This window comes from Bison bison, unplaced genomic scaffold, assembly GCF_000754665.1.
Source record: "Bison bison bison isolate TAMUID 2011002044 unplaced genomic scaffold, Bison_UMD1.0 scf7180017864457, whole genome shotgun sequence".
Classification (NCBI taxonomy): Eukaryota; Metazoa; Chordata; class Mammalia; order Artiodactyla; family Bovidae; genus Bison; species Bison bison.
Genome location: NW_011495019.1, coordinates 192,753 through 212,156, shown reverse-complemented (window position 1 = coordinate 212,156; position 19,404 = coordinate 192,753). Strand labels below are relative to the sequence as shown.

Genomic DNA, 19,404 nt, shown 5'->3' with positions numbered 1-19,404 from the left:
CTTACCTCAGTTTCCTGCAGGCGGTGTCCGATGAGGCTCAGGGACTCTCCCAGCAGCTGGAGGTGAGCAGCCACATCAATGGGCTCTGTCTCAGGAGCTTTGGCTGGCGAGGCAGGTAACAGCATGGCGGTGGGTGGGGATTTCTTCTGAGGTGACAGTACTCCCATAGAAGAAGCTGAGAACAGAGAAGAAACAGAGCGATAAAGCTTGCCCAGGGCCTTGTACCACAAAACTCTTCTTCCCGGTTTTCCCTTTCTATGAGCTCCACCAGGCATATGCTAAAACTGTAGACTATGGGTTGGATCTGGCTAATAACTTACTTTGTGTGGCCTGTGAGCTAAGAATGATTTTAGATTTTTAAACGGTTGTTGTAGAAGAAATAAAGAAAAATACGTGACAGAGAATGCATATGGATCTCAGACCTAAAATATGTATTCTCTGGTCCTTTACAGAAAAGTGTGCTGACTTCTGACTTAACATTTTCTAAATATTGGGGCCAACCTTTATTATCTGGTATCTGGATATCAAGATCTGCTTCTAATATAGGCCACTCTCCCCATTTCTTAGTAAAGAAGCAAAATTCACAGAGCTGTGGGGAAGAGAATGAAAAGAGAAGGATGTAGTCATTACCTTTCACTTTCATGGAACCTTCTGAGCTGGATGCTTTTCTTTTCACAGTTGTAGCTTCTGCTTTGTTCTGTTTGTGTTGTAGATACTGAGCTTTTTGCTTCCAAACCTGCAATCAGATCAGGGCAAAAATAAATTTCAAAGGGCAAAAAACTGAAAGGGAAAGCAGTCATGGAAGAACAGAATGAAGAAAAGAAAAGGAACAGTGGAGGGGAGCAGACAGAGGATTAGCGTTTCTTTTTAAGCTGGAAGGTCACTGCACAGGCTTCAGCAGTGGTGACAGCAGCATCCCAGGCGAGGACTAGGCACGTCCTTCAGTGCTACTGCTCAGACGGCAGCATTCACTCTGCGATCCCTCTAACTAAGGCTGGAATGTAAAACCACACAGGAAACCTCTGGCTCACCTTTATGTCCATCTGGTTTAAATATTTCTTCTAACCTGTCGGCTTGCAACACCAACAGTAGGATAACAATTACACAAAACTCAGAAACTAAAGATAATCTACCTGGGTGAAAAATATATGTCATCTCACCTAGATGAGCAGTACCTTAAATAAAGCAAAATGGAAATTCTAATTCCTAGACCACCTTTGTATCATCTAACTGTAAGTGACTGTGAGTGATTCAGGTATGACTATTAATCATTGTCTTATTAGTGTTTCGATAGGGCGGTATATTATTTGGTAATGGTTGATGGAGGTGATGACCCAGAACCTATCTTCCTAGTAAACACTGTCCCATGTTTTTATTATTTGCTGTGACTATGGACCTCTTTCCTCAGTTCTCAGACCACAGCTAACTACTAGCTATAGTCAGGGGCTCTGACTTTAGATCCTCTTTTAACACGTATCATTGCCCTAGGTAGGTCATCTTTTGGCTCAAATGTAAGGTTGCTGAGAAAAAAAATTAGATGAGGTTAGAAGACAGCCTCCCTGCAGCTAAATCCTCACCTAGAGTGAACTGGCACCAACTTGTTCACTGCCCTCTAAGCCATTTTCCACCAATCTATAATTTTTCTTTTTTTCCCTATTTTCAGTGTTTGGGATTTCGGGCTTCCCCAGTGGCTCAGAGGTAAAAGAATCTGCCTGCCAATGCTGGAGACATGGGTTTGAGTCTGGGGTCAGGAAGATCCCCTGGAGAAGGCTACGGCAACCCACTCCAGTATTCCTGCCTGGGAAATCCCATGGCCAAAGAGCCTGGTGGGCTACAGTCCATGGGGAAGCAAGAGTCAGACACGACTGAACAGCTGAACAACAACAACACAGGAGGATCACACACTGGAAGGACAGAGCAATGAAAACGTGCCTGTGATAAGTCTGCTTACCAGTTTGTCCTTCTCTGGCAACTGCTTCCACACCTCAGCCAGTTTTTTACTCAGTTCCCCAAAATCTGGCACAAAAGAGTAAAAAAAACCCAGGAAAACTGAATACAGTAAAGGTTTAACCATAAACAAAACAGAAGGCTGAATAGAACAAAAACTAGGAAGAGGGTTTTGAAGATCAGATTTAAATAGCACAAGATTCTTTCAGAAAACCAAACCAAACCCCACAACTTCCCTTGGGTCTTTTATAGAAGGAAGAAGCTGTTTGGGTCGCTATGAGACAGGCTCAAAATCTCACACATCTACTCTTTAAGGATTTATGCCTGAAGCATCGTATTGGTATCTTTTAATATGATCCCATGAAACAAGGCTTATCTACTTAGGTTAAAGAAAAAATGTTATGTAGAATTTGATAAGAAATGTTAGGTTTTTACCAAATTTCTGAGAGCTCAGAAACAAAGGAGAATTTCCCTAGAGCAGCTCAGAAGCAGTCTTTCAGATGTGTGATACTGTGCTCCCCACATTGTAGAGCAAGTTCACACTTTATAAAGCACATCCGAGTCTTTTCTGGTGCTTCATGTGTGCCTCACAGCAGCCCTGGTGAGAGGGTTGAGAAGCGAGTCCACACACCGGGCAGATGAGATTTGTAGATGTTACCTGACTTGTCCAAGGGCTGAGGTGTAGTGTTCTCACCTTACCAACTTCTGATACAGAGACAAATAATGAACAATGTAATATGTCATCTCCATACCCAACTCCAACCCTATACTCCAACTCCATACCCAAGAGGCGGCTGAAGGAAAAAGTCAACTATAGAATCTTGGAAAGAAACAACTGTATGTTTATATACTGTGCTTTTGGACGGGGCGTACTAAGACAAAATCTAAAGAGACCTGTACAGTTGAGGAGAGAAATGAGATTTGTGTCCTTTTCAGACCATGGGAAGAACTTTGCCTGCTGATTGGATTAACTGCCTTGCTTCGATACACATGGAAAGTAAGAACACTAAAAATGAGAAATGTGCTCACCTATGCCTGGATGGTCAGCCACAATGGTTACACGGTACTCCTTGCAGAACACTTGGTAGGCCGACATGTTCTTCTTTTTTGGCTAGCACCACATAAAAACAGAGCACGGTAAGACTTAATCAGAAGCCAAGTTGAACAACTTTGTGTCTATGAGAACAAAACAGAAAAGTGACCTGCACTTTTTCCTCAAGTGTCCTAAGTTGCCAACCAGCTTTCCTTAAATAGGATAATTATTAAACCATGTTACATATGACTCAGAGATGAGTATAAGTTTTACCTTTAGAAGGTAAAAACCAGATGCTGATTTTTAGATTTTTCAGGTTGTTGCAGCTACTTGATAATTGTTTGTAAAGCTCTTCATTTGTCCTACAAATGTTACCTAATTCTTTTAGAATTGAGTGCTAAGCAAATCTTTACCTCTCCTGGGGTAGCTATTTTTTGTCTTTAAAATAAGAACCACATAACTTTCCTTTACTTTGGGGCTAGAAAATCAAGAACCAAATTTACGTTCATATTGTGCCTCTGGTTTTCATTTCTTCTTCTTTCTTTTGGTTCTGCGGCACGTGGGATCCTCGTTCTCCAACCAGGGGTCGAACCTGTGCCCACTGCATTGGATGTGGATCCAATGGATCACCACTGGATCACCACTGGGTCACCAGGGAAGTCCCTGGCTTTGATTTCTAATGTTAAAATTTTCTTGATCCTGCTTTGACTGTCACTTGTAGTTTATTGTTATTTCATTATTCACATTCTTGTGGTCCAAGGTGAAAAGTAAATAAATAACCGAGGACAATTCTTTGGTACTCAACGTAAGATGAACCTTTTCCACATCAACCAAGTGCTTTGTACTACTTGAAGTATGTTTATGCTTCATTGAATTATGACAATTCCAAAAGCAACACAGGATTTTTGAAAAACAAGATTTTAAAATCAACCAAGTGTATATAAAACAGAAGGTATTACACATTACTATGCATTCCACTTTATAATTAACCATAAACTTGGAAGGAAAAAGTTTTCCTACCTGAAAAGGCACATTAGATAGCACCTGTCCAACCCCCTCACTTTGAGGATGAAGAAAAGGAAACTCAGAAAAATAGTGACTTGCCTGGGTCCTGCAGCTATGCCGGTTTTAACACCAGAATGGCTACAACCCAAGCACCTGACCTTTAGGGCTATGCACTATGGGCCAAGGGAAAAAATACATTGCTTCCTTACAGAAAAAGTTACTATTTCAGAATAAACGATTATCCCTTTATAACTTTTATCTAATATACTGAGATGTTTTCAGTCTGGCTTTCCTTACAACCTCATTTGTAAGTATCAGAGTACGATGATTGGTCCTCCACCTCCTTCCAAGATAGTCCTTTCTGGTCCTGCAAGTTATTATAATGACATGAATGTTTGGTGCTTTAAAAGCTGCTGGAAACTTTTGTTTGCCTCAAGAGTCATATTTTACAACCAAAACAAAACAACAAACAACACCATCCCTGTCTCATGACTTCAGAGCTGCACCTTGTTTAAAACGAAGTCTAATCGCGCACTTTGGGTTCACCTGATTTAATTCTTAATACTGTTTTCATAAAACTGCTATCCTCAAAGACCAAAGGCTAGGCAACACTTTTGTTGTTGTTCAGTCGCTCAGTTGTGTCCAACTCTTTGTGACCCTATGGACTGCAGCATGTCACGTTTCCTTGTCCTTCATTATCTCCTGGAGTTTGCTCAAAGTCCATTGAGTCGATGATGCCATTCAACTATCTCATCCTCTGTCACCCCCTTCTCCTCCTGCCCTCAATCTTTCCCAGCATCAGGGTCTTTTCCAGTGAGTCGGCTCTTTGCATCAAGTGGCCAAACCACTGAAGCTTCAGCTTCAGCATTAATCCTTTCAATGACTATTTAGGGTTGATTTCCTTTAGGATGGACTGGTTTGATCTCCTTACTGTCCTAAGGACTCTCAAGAGTCTTCTCCAGCGTCATGGTTCGAAAGCATCAATTCTTCAGAGCTCAGCCTCCTTTATGGTCCAACTCTCACATCCATACATGACTACTGGAAAAACCATAGCTTGAACTATATGGACCTATGTTGGCAAAGTGATGTCTCTGCTTTTTAATATGCCGTCTAGGTTTGTCATAGCCAACACTTAAGACAATAAAAAAAACTGTGTGACAGCTCTGACTTGAATTCCCAAAGGAATTCTGAAACCATTTTTGAAGAATGGAAACAACCCTGAGACATCTCCCAAAGTACCTGCTCTGAATGAGATAGCACTTCTTTGGCTATAAAAATTATGGCATGTTTGTTGTAAATTTACCTTCAAAAATTTCAGACCAGTCTTTTAAAAACAGCTTATTCATAGGACTGACATTTGGCCATATTATAAAACTTGTAAGGAGTTTTAACAATGTTTCCTTAGACAAGTTGTAAGACTGTGAAAGGTTATTGCCCTCTATTTCACAAGGCTATCTACAGCTATAACATAAAACTAAAATGACTTTCATAGAATGAATCACAACACTTACTCAATACACTAGATCCCAATCCACATCCTGAAGAAAGGAGTTCCTCTCATAGCTCTCATAAGGACTTTATTCAATTGTGTAGAAAATAAACCTGCATTTTTTGAGTACCTGTACTGGGTATAGTGAGTAGTTAAAGAGGATGAGCTTTTGAAGCCCAGATCTTATTCTAAGGCAGTCAAGCAGCATAAAATGGAAAACTTTTGAAACATAAAGTTTGAAGGCCCACCATCTTTTCTCAGCTTCACCTTATACTAATGATTTGATCCTGAATAAAACACAGGAGAAGTGGATAGCTCTTCTGACATGTGCCATTAAAAGTATTTCAGCGGCAAAGAAGGAAAAGCAGAGACTAGACTAACAAGGAGGAGATTGCAAAGGAAACAAAGTAACCCATCAAAGTACTGTCATTCATTTCTTAATATTTACTGAGCATCCACTATATGCCAGACATTGGGAATACAGCCAAGAACCAGACACAGAATCTAACAGAGGAGACAGATAAATGTGTCATCATAATACAATGTGACATTATTATAGGGGAAGTACTGGCTGCTACAGGAATACACAACAGGACCGCCTCACTAATCAGGGAGTTGAAGAAGGTCCTCCTTTCTGGAGGAAAGGACATTTAACTTAGACCCTAAAGCTGGGTAGAATTAGCCAGGTGAAGAGTGGTACAAGTGTTCTAGGCTCTCAGCGTGGTGATACTCATCAGAGAGGAGGTAGGAGATGACGCCAGAGAAGCAGGGAGTGCTCAGAGATGGATGACATGTAAACTGTATTGAAGAGTAAGGGTTCTATCTGAAAGAGGCAATTATTTCAAGCAGGAAGTCACTAGGTCAGATTGCAATTTATGACCATGGAGAATGGACTGGAGGCAGGGAGTCCTGTGGATGTGAGAAGGCTGCTGCAGGAGCACCCGGGAGGGGTGGATGAAGGCCCATGGCCAAGTCAGGGGTGTTGGAGAGAAGCAGGTCAATTGAAAGGGAGGGAAAAGTTAACAGGATTTATCAGACACAATGTGGTAAAGAGAAAGACCCTGGGCTTTGGGGGCCGACATAGCTAGGTTAGAATCTGACTTTAGTTTCCCTGTAAGTAAAACCTGGATGATACCACTGAGCTTGGATAATACTGTTTCCAGAGGTGGGAATTCATCAGTTTGGCACTTCAGGAGGTACTCAGTCATGTTATCTCTATGGTAGGCAGGATCCTAAGATGGCACCCAAGATTTCTGCCCCTCTGGTGGACATGCCTTGTAAAACACCCTCCCTCGACTATGGGCAGGACGGGTGAATACCAGAGGGTGTCACTCCCATGGATCGTATTATGCTATATGGCAAAAGGGGATTTTTTTGCTATTAATTAAGGTTCCTAAGAACCTGTCCAGATGTAATTAAGGTTCCTAAGCGAATTGAATCCGAGTGAATCAAAGAGAGATTATCCTGAGTGGGCCTGATGTTATCCAGTTCAGTTCAGTTGCGTCTGACTCTTTGTGACCCAAGATATTATTCAGTGAGACCTTAAAAGAGGTGAGACCCAACAGGAGACGCTCCCCTGCTGGCCCTGAACTTGGAGACAAGTTGCCATGAGTTCTACAACTGAAAGGAACTGAATGCTGCCAACAACCTGGCAGAGGACATCTAGCCTCAGCCGAGAACCCAGTTCTAGCCAACACGTGGACTTAGTCTTGTGAGAAACGGAACAGAGGGCCCAGAGGAGCCCTGGCTGGACTTCTGATCTATAGGGCAGTGAGGTGATATTAACAAATGGATACTGTGATAATTTGTGATGCCATAATAGAAAAGTTAATTTCTATTCCATTTTTTTCTTTTCTTTTTTTTTTACAATAGAAGTTGTAGCATCCAAAAAGCCAATGTGAGTTTCCTTAAAAATAGAAATTCTGGTGAAGGGGGATAGGGTGAATCCATCTTAAATCAGACAAAGAAAACAGTGGCAAGGCCTTTAAACATTTCATTTAAATAGTAAAGGTCTTAGTTTTAGTATTCTTCTGATGATGCCAGTCCTGTTCAGAGATGCTACAGGAGTGAGTTCTGGGTGCTGTATCTCCTTTATTAATTGAGTAACAGCCTCATATCCCCAGACGTGCTAAGTATTCTACTCCTTTCAAATCTCCCTTCATTGGGCTCAAGATAAAATGAAGTGGCATTACAGAGAAAGATATGCGTTCACAGTTCTATATTTGGCCATGAGAGAGAGGGAGCTATGGACTGATTAGTCTGGGTGATTCTGCTCTGAGAACCCAGTCCTTGGAGTGAGTGTGACAGAAAGCATAAATCTGCTTTCCTCAGACAGTTCCTGTATGTCTCTCTCAGTGTGTGCACCTCGCTTCCCAAGGGTAAGTCTGATGTTGGAGCTGACATAATTTAAAAAATAAAATTATGGCTTCTCAATATACATCAATGACTTCATCTGGTGAAGAATGGGCTGACATTCTGTTGGACTGAGCATCTACTGGCCTTCAGCTTTCCTAAGGGATTTAAATTTTCACCTTATGTGCTGACCTTAGAACCTAGCCTTTGTGTTATAACATGCAACTCCAGCCTAAGGATCCAAAGTTAGGAATTCAAACTTGAGGGTTAAATTTTTTTCCAGGGCAGAGCCATTTTTTTCTAAATTAACAGTCAGAAATAAAACAAATAATGGATGATCTCCAGATAAACAAAATATTTCCATATGATTCTAAGTGCAAGGCCAGTAATTTCACCCTAGAATTTTTTTCTGCTGCCCCACACAGTATGTTAGAATCTTAGTTCCCCATCAGGGATTGAACCTGAGCCCCCTGCACTGAAGCTCAGTCTTAACCATTGGATCCCCAGGTAAGCCCATACCCTAGACTTTTTATTTTTATAGTAGGATTTTAATATTCAATATTCAAGTTTAGCACTTGCTATTTACAATAAATAACCACCTCTCCCCCACTCCCAAACTGGTAATGGAGAAGGAAATGGCAATCAATTACAGAGTTCTTACCTGGGAAATCCTATGGACAAAGGAGCCTGGCAGGCTACAGTCCATGGGGTCTCAAAGAGTCAGACACAACTTAGCAACTAAATAACAAACTGGTAAACCATTTTTTTTTCACTTATTATACAAATATTCAATCCCTCTCCCTACCCCCAAAGTCTTGTGACTCATAGTGGTTACATCTGGAATAACTGGGGGCTCTCCTTTAACAAAATGTTAATACTTCAAAAACTTGGATACTTTATTACTAGCAGCAAATAACTACAACAAATCCACTTAAGCATGACTCAGGAGGTTGTAATTTTACAGCCAGACCTCATTTTAAATGTTTGAAGACATGTGTCACAATATCAAGACCTTCCAAGAGCAATTTCTTAATGTGTTGTATAAAGCAGTCATGCTGAACTCCTTTAGAGCACAGAACTCTTTGTGAAAGTCTGATAAAAATCGCTGTTTGAACCCATCTAGGACTCTAGTTTAAAAACCTATTTTTAAAGGGTAAAATACCTGGGGGTTAAGACAAAACAGCTTCCCTGGTTGCTCATTCAGTAAAGCATCCGCCTGCAAAGCGGGAGACTGGGTTCAATCCCTGGGTTGGGAAGATCCCCCTGGAGAAGGCATGGCAACCCACTCGAGTGTTCTTGCCTGGAGAATCCCCCTGGACAGAGGAATCTGGCAAAACATAATTTATGAGTTTTCTAAATAAACTTGGCTTTCTTCTGCTGATGACGGAACCCAATCTCTTCACTGATGTTAATACTATGCAGGAGACAGTTACCAAGGCTTTACCTGTGGAAACTCTTTTACCGCTCCCAACAATCCTACAAGGTAGGTTTCATCATTCCTGGCATTTTAAGACGAGAACCAGATACTTGAGGCATTTACCCAGGAACTGGCAGGGCCACCATCTGATGTTCCTCTGAACTAACCTCACTGAGATCTCTAAATCTGTACTGGCCAAAGGAAAGGGTGCCGGAGCAGTCAAGTTTTCACACCAAAGCTTCTGTTTTAACCCTTCTCAATTGGAATCTAATTCTGCTCTCTCTCATATTACATCACTGAGTAGAATTTAAACATTCTTTCTGTGTCCTGTCATCATAAAAACTTGGGGTCAAACCCTTGTACTGCCACTAAACAGGTATGCATCCAGGGGCAGGTTATTTCACTTTTTTGAGCTCGTTTCTGTGAAATGGAGATGAAAATACCTACACCTCATTGGGCACTTGTGGAAATTCATCAGTACACCATAGATTAAAAAACTTAGTGCAGTTCTTAGAATGTATGAGCAACTCCATAGCAAAGTTCTTATTACCACTGTAATTTACTAACGCCTGCTTCCTGCCTTCCATACGGTTTTTACCTTTCGGCTGGCTGGACTTCCTGTGGTTCTCTGAACACCCTACCACCTCTCGTGCCTTCACACGCATTCTCCACTCCTTGACTGGAATGCCCACTCCTCCTTTCCACCTGTCAATTCCTATCTGGCCTTAAGATTCGGTTTTGGTGCTGCCTGCCCCTGAAAGCTTCCTGGTCACCCCTAGGCTCTCCTTGGCACTCGGCATGCATCTCTGCTGAGGTTCAATCCACTGGGTACTTTTCAACCCCTCTTACTACATCGAGAGCTCTTTGAGAGCTGACACTGTATCTGATCAGGGCCTGGCACAATGTAAGTGCAGAATAAATATGTATTTTATGCATAACCAAGTGTCAGAATTGTGTGTGAAAAGCACATTCATTTGTATTCCCTCATCTGCTTCTACATGAAGCAGGCTGGGTGCTTGTTCATTAAGACTGTGCAGAAAAGAATAGGACCAGTGGCCCCTTGATGCACCTCCAGTTGATGTTCCCCTTTCCCCAGCGCCCATGAAGTGTTCCAAGGATCTGTTGTAAACTCGTTCTGTAACATCTGCTTTTGCTCCTTAGGGACCCTGTTTTCTTTCTGGTTCTTAACTGCTTTCCAAATAGATGTTAGTTGCAGAGGTGGCTTCCTAAAAGGTGGGTGTTAATATGAAAACAAAACAGAAACAAAACCATAAAAGCAGCACCCCCTTGCTTATTCTAATTTGTGAAATGAGTGGCTGAAAAAAAAAAGTTTTGTTTTCAAGAATATTTTATGCTTCCAAGGAACTTCGGATGAAAACAGTTGCTGTAACAGAAGCTCTTGATTGAGACATGCCCTGTGCCAAGCATGTTACTCATTCGCCTGATTTACTCTAAGTAGTCCCTTTCACAAGTGAGCAGGGAAGTGAGGAAGCCATCTCCAGAGAACAAGTCTAGTAAGTAGCAACTAGAACAAGACCTCCCTGGAGTAGGAAATGGCAACCCAATCCAGTATGCTTGCCTGGGAAATCCCATGGACAGAGGAGCCTGGCAGGCCACGGTCCATGGAGCCGCAAAGACTTGGACATGACTGAATGATGATTGAACTCGAGTCCAAGCTTTCAGCCACTTTATTACAACATCTGTCTGTCTCCATAGGGCTGATCTCAGACACCAGCACACTGTATCAGTCTCAGTTCCCCTAGGACCTGCATTTAGCTTTGTTGAAGGCTTACTGTGGCACTGGGTAATCATCTTAAGTATTGGAAAGGCATGCACTGTAGTGGAAAGAGTACAACATTAGGGTTAAAGAAACCTCTATTAAAATTCTGGCTCCATGTCTTGTCTTCTCAGCTTTCTCCTCTGTGAAAGGGAGCTAACCATACCTATCACTCAAGACCCCTCTGTGTGCAAAAAGGCCTCAGAGAGCCTGGCACATGGCAGGACGTCAGATATGGTGCCTCCTTACTGGTACCACTTCTGGCTATTGTGACTCGTTTATGTAATACCACGACAAGACAAGTCTAGTTATCTCTCTGAATTTAGTTTATTAGTAGATCAACAGCAATGTCTGAGCGTGCCAGGCACTAGGCCAGCCTTCATTTGCTTAGAGCAAATGAGATCACTCTGGAAAGAGAGATAAGTGAAGACATGCCTCTGAAGTGGCAATGTCACAGATTTTATTTCAAGTGGTAGTGAATGGGGTTTTACTGATTTAGTAAAACCAAAAGTAAGGTATCTTTGGACTTCCCTGGTGGTCCCGTGGTTAAGAATCCTCCTTCCCACGCAGGTGCCATGGGTTTGATCCCTGGTCTGGAAGATTCCACATGTTTCAGCACAACTAAGCCCATGCACCTCAACTACTGAACCCACACGCTGCAACTACTGAAGCCTGAGTGCCTAGAACCTGTGCTTGGAAACAAGAGTAGCCACCACGATGAGAAGCCCGAGCATCACAACTAGGGAGCCCCCACTCGCTGCAACCAGAGAAAGCCTGCACAAAACAATGAAGACCCAGCACAGCCACACACACACAAAAGGAAAAGAGTCTTGGAAATGCTACCATATTCTGCTCGTCCAATATAAACCAGAAGACCCCCACTCCAACAGCATGATCTTAAAGGGGAAATGATGCAGCAAGGTACCACCTCATGATTTCGCTCTTCCTCTTGGAAAGCAGGATGCAGTAACAAAGAAGCAAAGAAGCGAATAAAAAAGCTAAAAACCTCCTCCAAGATAAAACTCCACACTGAAAGCGTGTCCATGAGGGAGACAGTCAAGTCTCCCTTATTTGTATCGACAGTCATGGTTCTTTAGGAAGAGCTCCCCCCATGTCACTTCTCATTCTCATGGGAACTCTGCCAACCTGGCTTCCGCTCCCATTACACCTGAACTTCTGTCTTTACTAGGCCTCTCTGGTCTCTCCTCCAGCACCCACAGCCTCTCTTTCCCCTCCAGGGCCTTCGTGTGTGTTACATGATTCTGCTTTGGGCTTGATGACCTCTCATCCACTCACGTTTCGTTTACTGCCCACGAGCACCCAACTTCTAACCCAAGTTTCAGGTGGTCCATCAACCTCAAAGGCCTCACTTTTCTAGTGCTCCCTGGAAAACCTCCTGAGATGATGACTCGTCACTGGTGACTTGTCAGTGACAAATGGTAAGTATCGAGTGCTCTTTGGCTAGCTTGCCGAACACCGTGCAAAGTCGAGGGCTTCCAAACTTTGTTGGGTCACGGTGCCTGTGCAGGTCTTCAGGTGGTATAGGTGTTTTGTTTTTTTTTTTTTAATTTCCTTGTTTAAAAAACATATTTATTTTTTTAGCTGTATGGCATGTGGGATCGTAGTTTCCCAACCCGGGATTGAACTTGTGCCTCCTATGGTAGAAATCGGTGTCTTCAACACTGGACCACCATAGAGTATATGCTTTTTATAACAGCAATCACTGAAAACCTAGCTGTGAAAAGATATGGCATTACGGAAAGAAACGGAGTATAAAAAGATGTTGAAACTGAGAATTACTTCACTCCAGTAGTTCAGAAGGTACTTGACTAATGGCATATATGGCTGTTTCTCCTGAAATTTTAATGTTGAAAAAAATCCCGTGGTACCCCTGTGAGTTTGCTATTGGTGCCCCAGAGGGCCTTGGCATACAGAGGCCCTAAACACCTCTCCATGTATCACCTTACTGAACCTTAACAACCCTACCAGGTTGGTCCATCCTCACCCCCAACTTATAGATGGAGGAGTTATGCAACATGTCCAGCACTGCACAGCTTCTGAGTGGCAGAGCCAGGAATGGAGCCCACGGGGCTGGCTCCATGGCCTTGCTCTTCACCACTTAGCTTCACCACACACTTAGCTCTGCTGAATCTCTAGATTCCTGTCTTGGAATCTACACCTAACTTTTCTTCTTCTTCCAAATCAGACATTTTCTTGCTTCTCCATGTTTACTGCTGTCCTGGTCACAGAACCTAGGGTAGAAAGGGCACACGGAGGCCTACCACACTTCCACAGTGAGCTCCTCATGTGTGTTTCCTGCAGGCCAAGGGAAAGCTGTTCCTGAAGCCTTCCTTTCTATCTTGAGGTGAATTTTCAGATAGTTCTATTTTTTTTGGCTACACCGAGTAGCATGCAGGATCTTAGTTCTTCAACCGGGGATCAAACCTATGGACCCTGCAGTGGAGGTGCTCAGTCCTAACCACTGGACCGCCAGGAAAGTCCCTCAGATAGTTCTTTTTTTATACTGAAACAAAGCCCAGGGAAGGATTTTGTATTTTTTTCAAGCTCCATGGAAATTTTTACACACAGTGAAAACTCAGTGTATGTCCCATAAATAATCTGTTGGAGAAATAAAGAATTACATTCAGAGTAATCAGGTTTCAGCTGTGGACAGTCACAATCAAATACTGATTCATAGTAAGACTTTTTGCTATAAACTCAAATTCATTTTTCACTAGCAACCGCTCACCACTTGGGGGAGTTATAAAAAAGTCCTCACCCTTGAGGAGATTATAATTTTATCTTCCCAGGCACCCAGGTTCAAAACCTAAAGGGACACCTATGTACTCACTCATGTTTCTGGCTCCCCAGAGCCAAACCCAGCTGCCAGATTTTGTCACTTTTTCCTTCAGAGTCTCTCCTGAATCTGTCTCTTCAATTCTATTTCTAACAGGCTTTCATTACTGACCTCTGACTATAGTAACTTCCTGGGTGATTTGCCTCAAGTCTCTCCTCGGTCTAAGCCACCAGGTATAGCTTCATCATTTTATTCTTAAATTATCATTTACCGCATATTTAAACCCTGCTCAGAACCCAAAGTGCCATGGCCAAATCTCTCACTTTGCATTGGAGATTCTTTACCATTTGTTTACAACCTACATTTTGGATGCTGTTTTCACCCACATATTCATTCATTTGACATGTGTCACAAAATGCCTACCAAGGACATTGAGGAGTTGAAAGCTATCACAGTAGGTGGCTAAAAGAGTCCCTAAGGAGCTAAAACATCCTCAAGGAGCTTACCATCTTCAACAGGGGAAATGGAATACACACAAAGACAAATCCAATATAAGGAAGAAAACAAGTGCAGTAACTGCCCATAGCAAGGGCGTTCTGGGAATTCATTAGTTACTTATAACTGGAGGGTCAGGATATCTTAGAGGAGGTGGCGTTTGATTGGGTCTTGAAAGGGAAGCAGAGCTTCAATATGTGAAGGAGGAAAAATAAGGGCAAGAAGGTCACTGCAAAATACAATCCAAGGAGTGGAGGTCAGACTGTGAGGAGCCAAGTCTGGTTTCTGCACAGTTGCATGCAAATCAGACTGCTAGCAGGTAAAGCTGGAAAGGGAGGCTTCAGGCTAGATCACCATTATGAATGCTTGGGCAAGGGTTTGGACTTTGATATTTATTCATTCAACAAGCATTCATCGATTTTCGACAATGGGCCAGACTGCAGATTACGTATTAGGGACAGAGTGGACAGCAAGGCAGAAAAGATCTCGGTCCCCCTGGAGTTTATGGTTTAACATGAAGACAGTAAAAATTCACTGAGGATGTTGAGCGGACAACTGTCATCATCAAGTGATACTTAAGTTCATTCTGGCATCAGTGTAAGACTAATTAACTGCATGGGTGAAGAGATGGAAAGAGAGCTATTTATTACACTAAGTACTGAGAGAGATGAGGCAGTGGTGATAGAGGGCATAAAAGTGTGGAAGTTAAGAATATCAGGCTCAATCCTTAAGAGGAGGGAAATGTAAAAGTGAACTATAAGGTTGGAAAAAAACATCAGAAAAAGTGGGACTGACTGAGAATGGGTACGAGAAATACCTCTGAGTATCTGTGATGAGGGTAGTACCTGTATCATGATAGAGGTTTGGTCACATAGGTGTGTGAACATATCAACACTCATCACACGGTATACTTAATATTTGTGCATTTTTACCATATGTGAATTTTACCTAATAAAAGCCCAGAAGACAAATATTGAGCTTAAGTTAATGATATGCAAACTGAAGTGTCTAGGGGTGAAGTGTATGATACATACAACTTACTTTAAGATATATTAACAAAGATAAGATAAATGGATGGATGACAAAGCAAATGGCCAAATACTAACTACAGAATCTCAATGGGTGGCATATGGTGTTCACTGTATAATTCTTTAATGCTTTTAGCTTGAAAAATTTCATAATAAAGTACTGAGAAAAATAATAAGCATATAGATTTGAGTCTCGGTTGACTGGTAGGACATGAGGATTATAGGAAGCGATGGAGGGGGAGAGGCAGGCTTAGGGGTCTGGCGATGAGCTTCATGAGTAACACACGGTCTGAGGTAGCCAAGGCGTTCAGGTAGAAATATTATGAGAGAGTTGGAAACACAGGACCGGAGTTCAGCTCTTTTGCTGTCCTGCTTCCTAAACATCTCTCTGCCTGCATGCCCTTCCGCTGATTAACCTTTTTCTCCTTCAAGCTTTCTGTGATCGCCTTGTCTTCCTCACATTTAACTAGGAGATTAATTAATGGCATTAGCATGTATCACTAGAGTGGAAATTCTTGGAATAAACAGTATCTTACACAGGAAATGTATCACTTCGTGAAATAATTTTGGAATAAACAATGAATAAAACCTGCCCTGGAATTTGTCTAGTTCTTGATGATCCTTAGATCAGAAGGTACAGTTTTTTTCTTTCTGATCTGTATATTTTCTTAAACAGCAATCTTACTAGTGGGGAAAATAACTTGTGCCTCAATTATAGGCCGAAATGAAATCACCAATCCTATGTTCTTAATATAGTTGATTTTCTCTTTCTTAGTTGCTTTTTTTTTCTGATTTTACCTGACATTTAACTTTGCAGGGGAAAGGAAGAAAATGGTTGTCCTTGGGTGGTAAAAACTATGATAGATTTTTTTCTACTATTCTGAATTTCTAAGTTTCTAGACAAATAACATGCTACTTTGATAACTGGGGGGAAAAAGTTTATCTTTTAAAGGAAACCTGTAACTGTTAGAAAACTTCTTGAGTTGTGAGACAGAAATCAAACCAAGGCATCTGATTTCTATTCCTTTCTTCTCAGTAAATGGTGAGCTTCCTGAGATCAAGAGCTATAGGCCCCTTGCTCCTCTTCCCACCTCTTAACTCATATGGCAGCACTGGTCTTGGCACACAGAAAGCACTCACACAGTGACAGAACACATCTCTGACACTAAAAAGAACACCGCATCATAGCCAATATCAGTTAGTGGGAAGCCATTACCTTATTTTGTCATTCTAATTAAAAAAATCTGTTTTTCAAGATGAACTCACAGAATGAATACCTTTTCATCTCTCTCAACTGCCTTAGGCAGACTGCACTGCTGAGTAAAAGAAATTGGGTTTGGCTCCTTCTATGAATTCCAAGGGCCAGTCAGAAAAAAAACCTCGGTATTTCTAAACCCACGCTTGGCACAGTGGGAGAACAACTTTCTCATGAAAACCCATGAATAATTAAGATGGCTCCTACTTCTGTACCATTGGTACTATTTTATGAGTGAACGTGTTAGTTGCTCAGTCGTATCCGACTCTTTGCAAACCATGGACTGTAGCCAGCCAGGCTTCTTTGTCCGTGGGATTTCCAGGCAAGAATACTGGAGTGGGTAGCCATCTCTTCTCCAGGGGGTGTTCCCAGGGATTGAACCTGGGTGTCCTGCATTGCATGCAGATTCTTTACCATCTAAGCCATCAGATTTATATTTCAGTAGAACTGTTGCTTCTGTTAAAAAAAAAAAAGTGGACTAGAGATTCTGCAATGTTCTTTCGTGAGCCACCAGGGAAGCCCAGCACTATTTTATACTTTGCATCGTTCCAGTGGATTTATCTTGCTACATTCCCAATGGTTCACCTGCTTAATTCCAAGTCCACTTACTATGGTCAAGGAAAAAACCTGCTTCACCTCTTGTCCTCCGTCATACTTAAAAACATGCCTTACCTTTTCTCCTCGGTCTCTCTCTCTGTCCTTCTCCTCTCTTTTCTTTTTTTTCTCGTTGTGCCCGTCTGTGTGGAGGCTGGGAATCGGCGGGGGCGGGGTGGGGGCTCCGGCGTACGGGAGGCTGGGAGCGGGGACAGGTGGCACGGGGACCTCTCCTGCCACCGCAGCAGGGGGAAGCCCCGAACTCCTCTTGGACTTGGAGTGTCGCTTCTCTTTATGCTTCTCCTTGTCCTTCTTCTTTTTGCTCTTCTTTGACTTCTTTTTCTTTTTGATTTCCCGGTAAGAATCATCGATCACTAACTCCCCAGCCTCTAGCTCCCCGCCAGAGGAGGAGTCTGATTCTACCAGGATAGGTTCCAGCCCTGAAAGGTCAAGGTTAGCACTGTGGGATTCTGGGAACTGGGAGGCCTCAGAGCCACAGCCTTCGGGGCCAGGAGATGAACGTGGGTCTGAGGATGACTTGTGCTTCTTCCGGGCTGTTTTTAGAAAGCTCTGTAACTCGTGTCCTAGGAGTAAAGCACCCTGCTCATCCCGAGCTGACTTCTTAGAAGATTTTTTCACAGTCCCTTGTTGAGAGGGGTACTGAAAAGACTCCTCGTCAACAGAGCTGCTCCCCTTCTCCTTGGGCGAGAGGATAAGTTTCATCTTTAAGCCGTCAGGCTCACGGAGGGTCAGTGTCTCTGTGTTCACGTAGAGCGGTTTCATTTTTTTGGATTTGTGGGAACTGCCATCCTCCAGGGACAGCTCCCCACTGCTTCCGCTGACTTTCTTCCTGTGGTGTTCCTTCTTACTCTCCGAATGGCTTGAGGAACTGGACGACTTTTCTCCTATCTTTTTGGAGGGTTTGGCCCCTGTGGCCAGAGGGGAAGTGATTGCTTTCAATAGGTCCATAGCTGTATCAGCAGACTGTGGGCTGGACTTTTTCTTTTTCTTCTGTGACGGCTCCAAAGACGAAATATCTAGAAGTAATCAAGAGAAGTAATTGTCCCTATAGCAGAGTAACTTCTAGCAAGTTTCCTCTCTCACCAAAAACCCCCAACTAAGATGAGGAAGAGGCTAACAGGAATGACTGGAGGGGAGGCCCTTCAACTGATTGTAAACATTCAGAGATGATGCCCACGTGCTTCTTGGCTTGGTAGATCCTGCCTCTGACCCTGAAGACAGTTCTTGCCACTCAAGATGTTTTTCTTCACTGAGTCTTCACAAGCCACCAAAGACAGCATGCTCAGAAGGATGGACTGTGGCTGCGGGGTTACGCGTAGTTACAACTTTAGATTACGCTGAAGACAAAGCCTCATTTGTTTCTGGGTTCAGGACAAATCCATTCTAGCAAAGAGTCGGTCTCGTCAGCTAAGTGCATAATATAGCTCAGAAAAGCTGGTCTTGTGAGTGGATACGCGCTGGAGTGAGAAGGAACCCACAGGCGCAGGCTGGAGGGCCCAGGACTACAAATGGCAAGAGGGATGCTAATAACAATGGGCGCAAGATAAGTGGATGATTGGGGGGAGAAGGAACCTGGTACCTGGTGTATCACAAATGAAGACTGTTCTTCTATGCTGAATCCTCCAAAATACCAGCCCTCCACCTCTCTCCTCCTTCACACTGGTTTATCGGCACTCAGAACAAGAACCACTGTCCTGTTAAATAGGCCACTGAGTCAGCAACATCTGGATCTCTCTCCCCTACCCCGACTCCAAGAACCAGTGAAGCGTCTGTCCCGCCTGCTGCCGCTCCCCAGCCTCACCTCCATAGTAGTAGTCATCGGAGGAGTGCTTCCTCTTTTTCCTGTGCGTGTCCGTCCCCAAGAAGTAAAGCTCACTGTCCTAGAATTCAAGAGGAAGGAGAACTGAGCAACGAATAAGACGATGAGGCACAGGCACTTTGGAACCAATGTTGTTTTCTGACGATTTCTGACTTTGGAAATAAAGTACCACACAGGAAATAGTAAAAAAAAAAAAAGATGTGAATGATGCTTATCTTTCTTTTTAAACGTTTTTCAAAGAAGCATCTTTCTTCGAATACTAGGAAACATGCTATGAACTAGTTTAAACATTCCTAATTCAAATGTTTAGAATTTACCTTTAATTTCTTCTTGGAAGAATTCCTGACCTGAGCAGCGATTTCTTCCTCTTCCCTC

General features: G+C 42.8%; 1 protein-coding gene across 2 annotated transcripts in view; it reads right to left on the bottom strand.

Annotated features, from left to right (window-relative positions):
• HMGXB4 (HMG box domain containing 4) overlaps positions 1-19,404 on the bottom strand; it is a 29,931-nt gene extending 10,527 nt beyond the window's left edge. The window contains exons 1-8 of one of the 2 annotated variants that reach the window (XM_010859610.1): positions 19,347-19,404; positions 19,012-19,090; positions 18,790-18,904; positions 17,268-18,226; positions 2,977-3,058; positions 1,952-2,016; positions 631-736; positions 6-175 (exon numbers count right to left, since the gene is read on the bottom strand). In XM_010859610.1, the coding sequence (XP_010857912.1) occupies positions 6-175; positions 631-736; positions 1,952-2,016; positions 2,977-3,058; positions 17,268-18,158 (1,314 nt within the window). In that variant the 5' untranslated portion in view covers positions 18,159-18,226; positions 18,790-18,904; positions 19,012-19,090; positions 19,347-19,404. The remainder of the gene's footprint in view (positions 1-5; positions 176-630; positions 737-1,951; positions 2,017-2,976; positions 3,059-17,267; positions 18,227-18,789; positions 18,905-19,011; positions 19,091-19,346) is intronic. The other variant, XM_010859609.1, reaches the window with a different exon arrangement.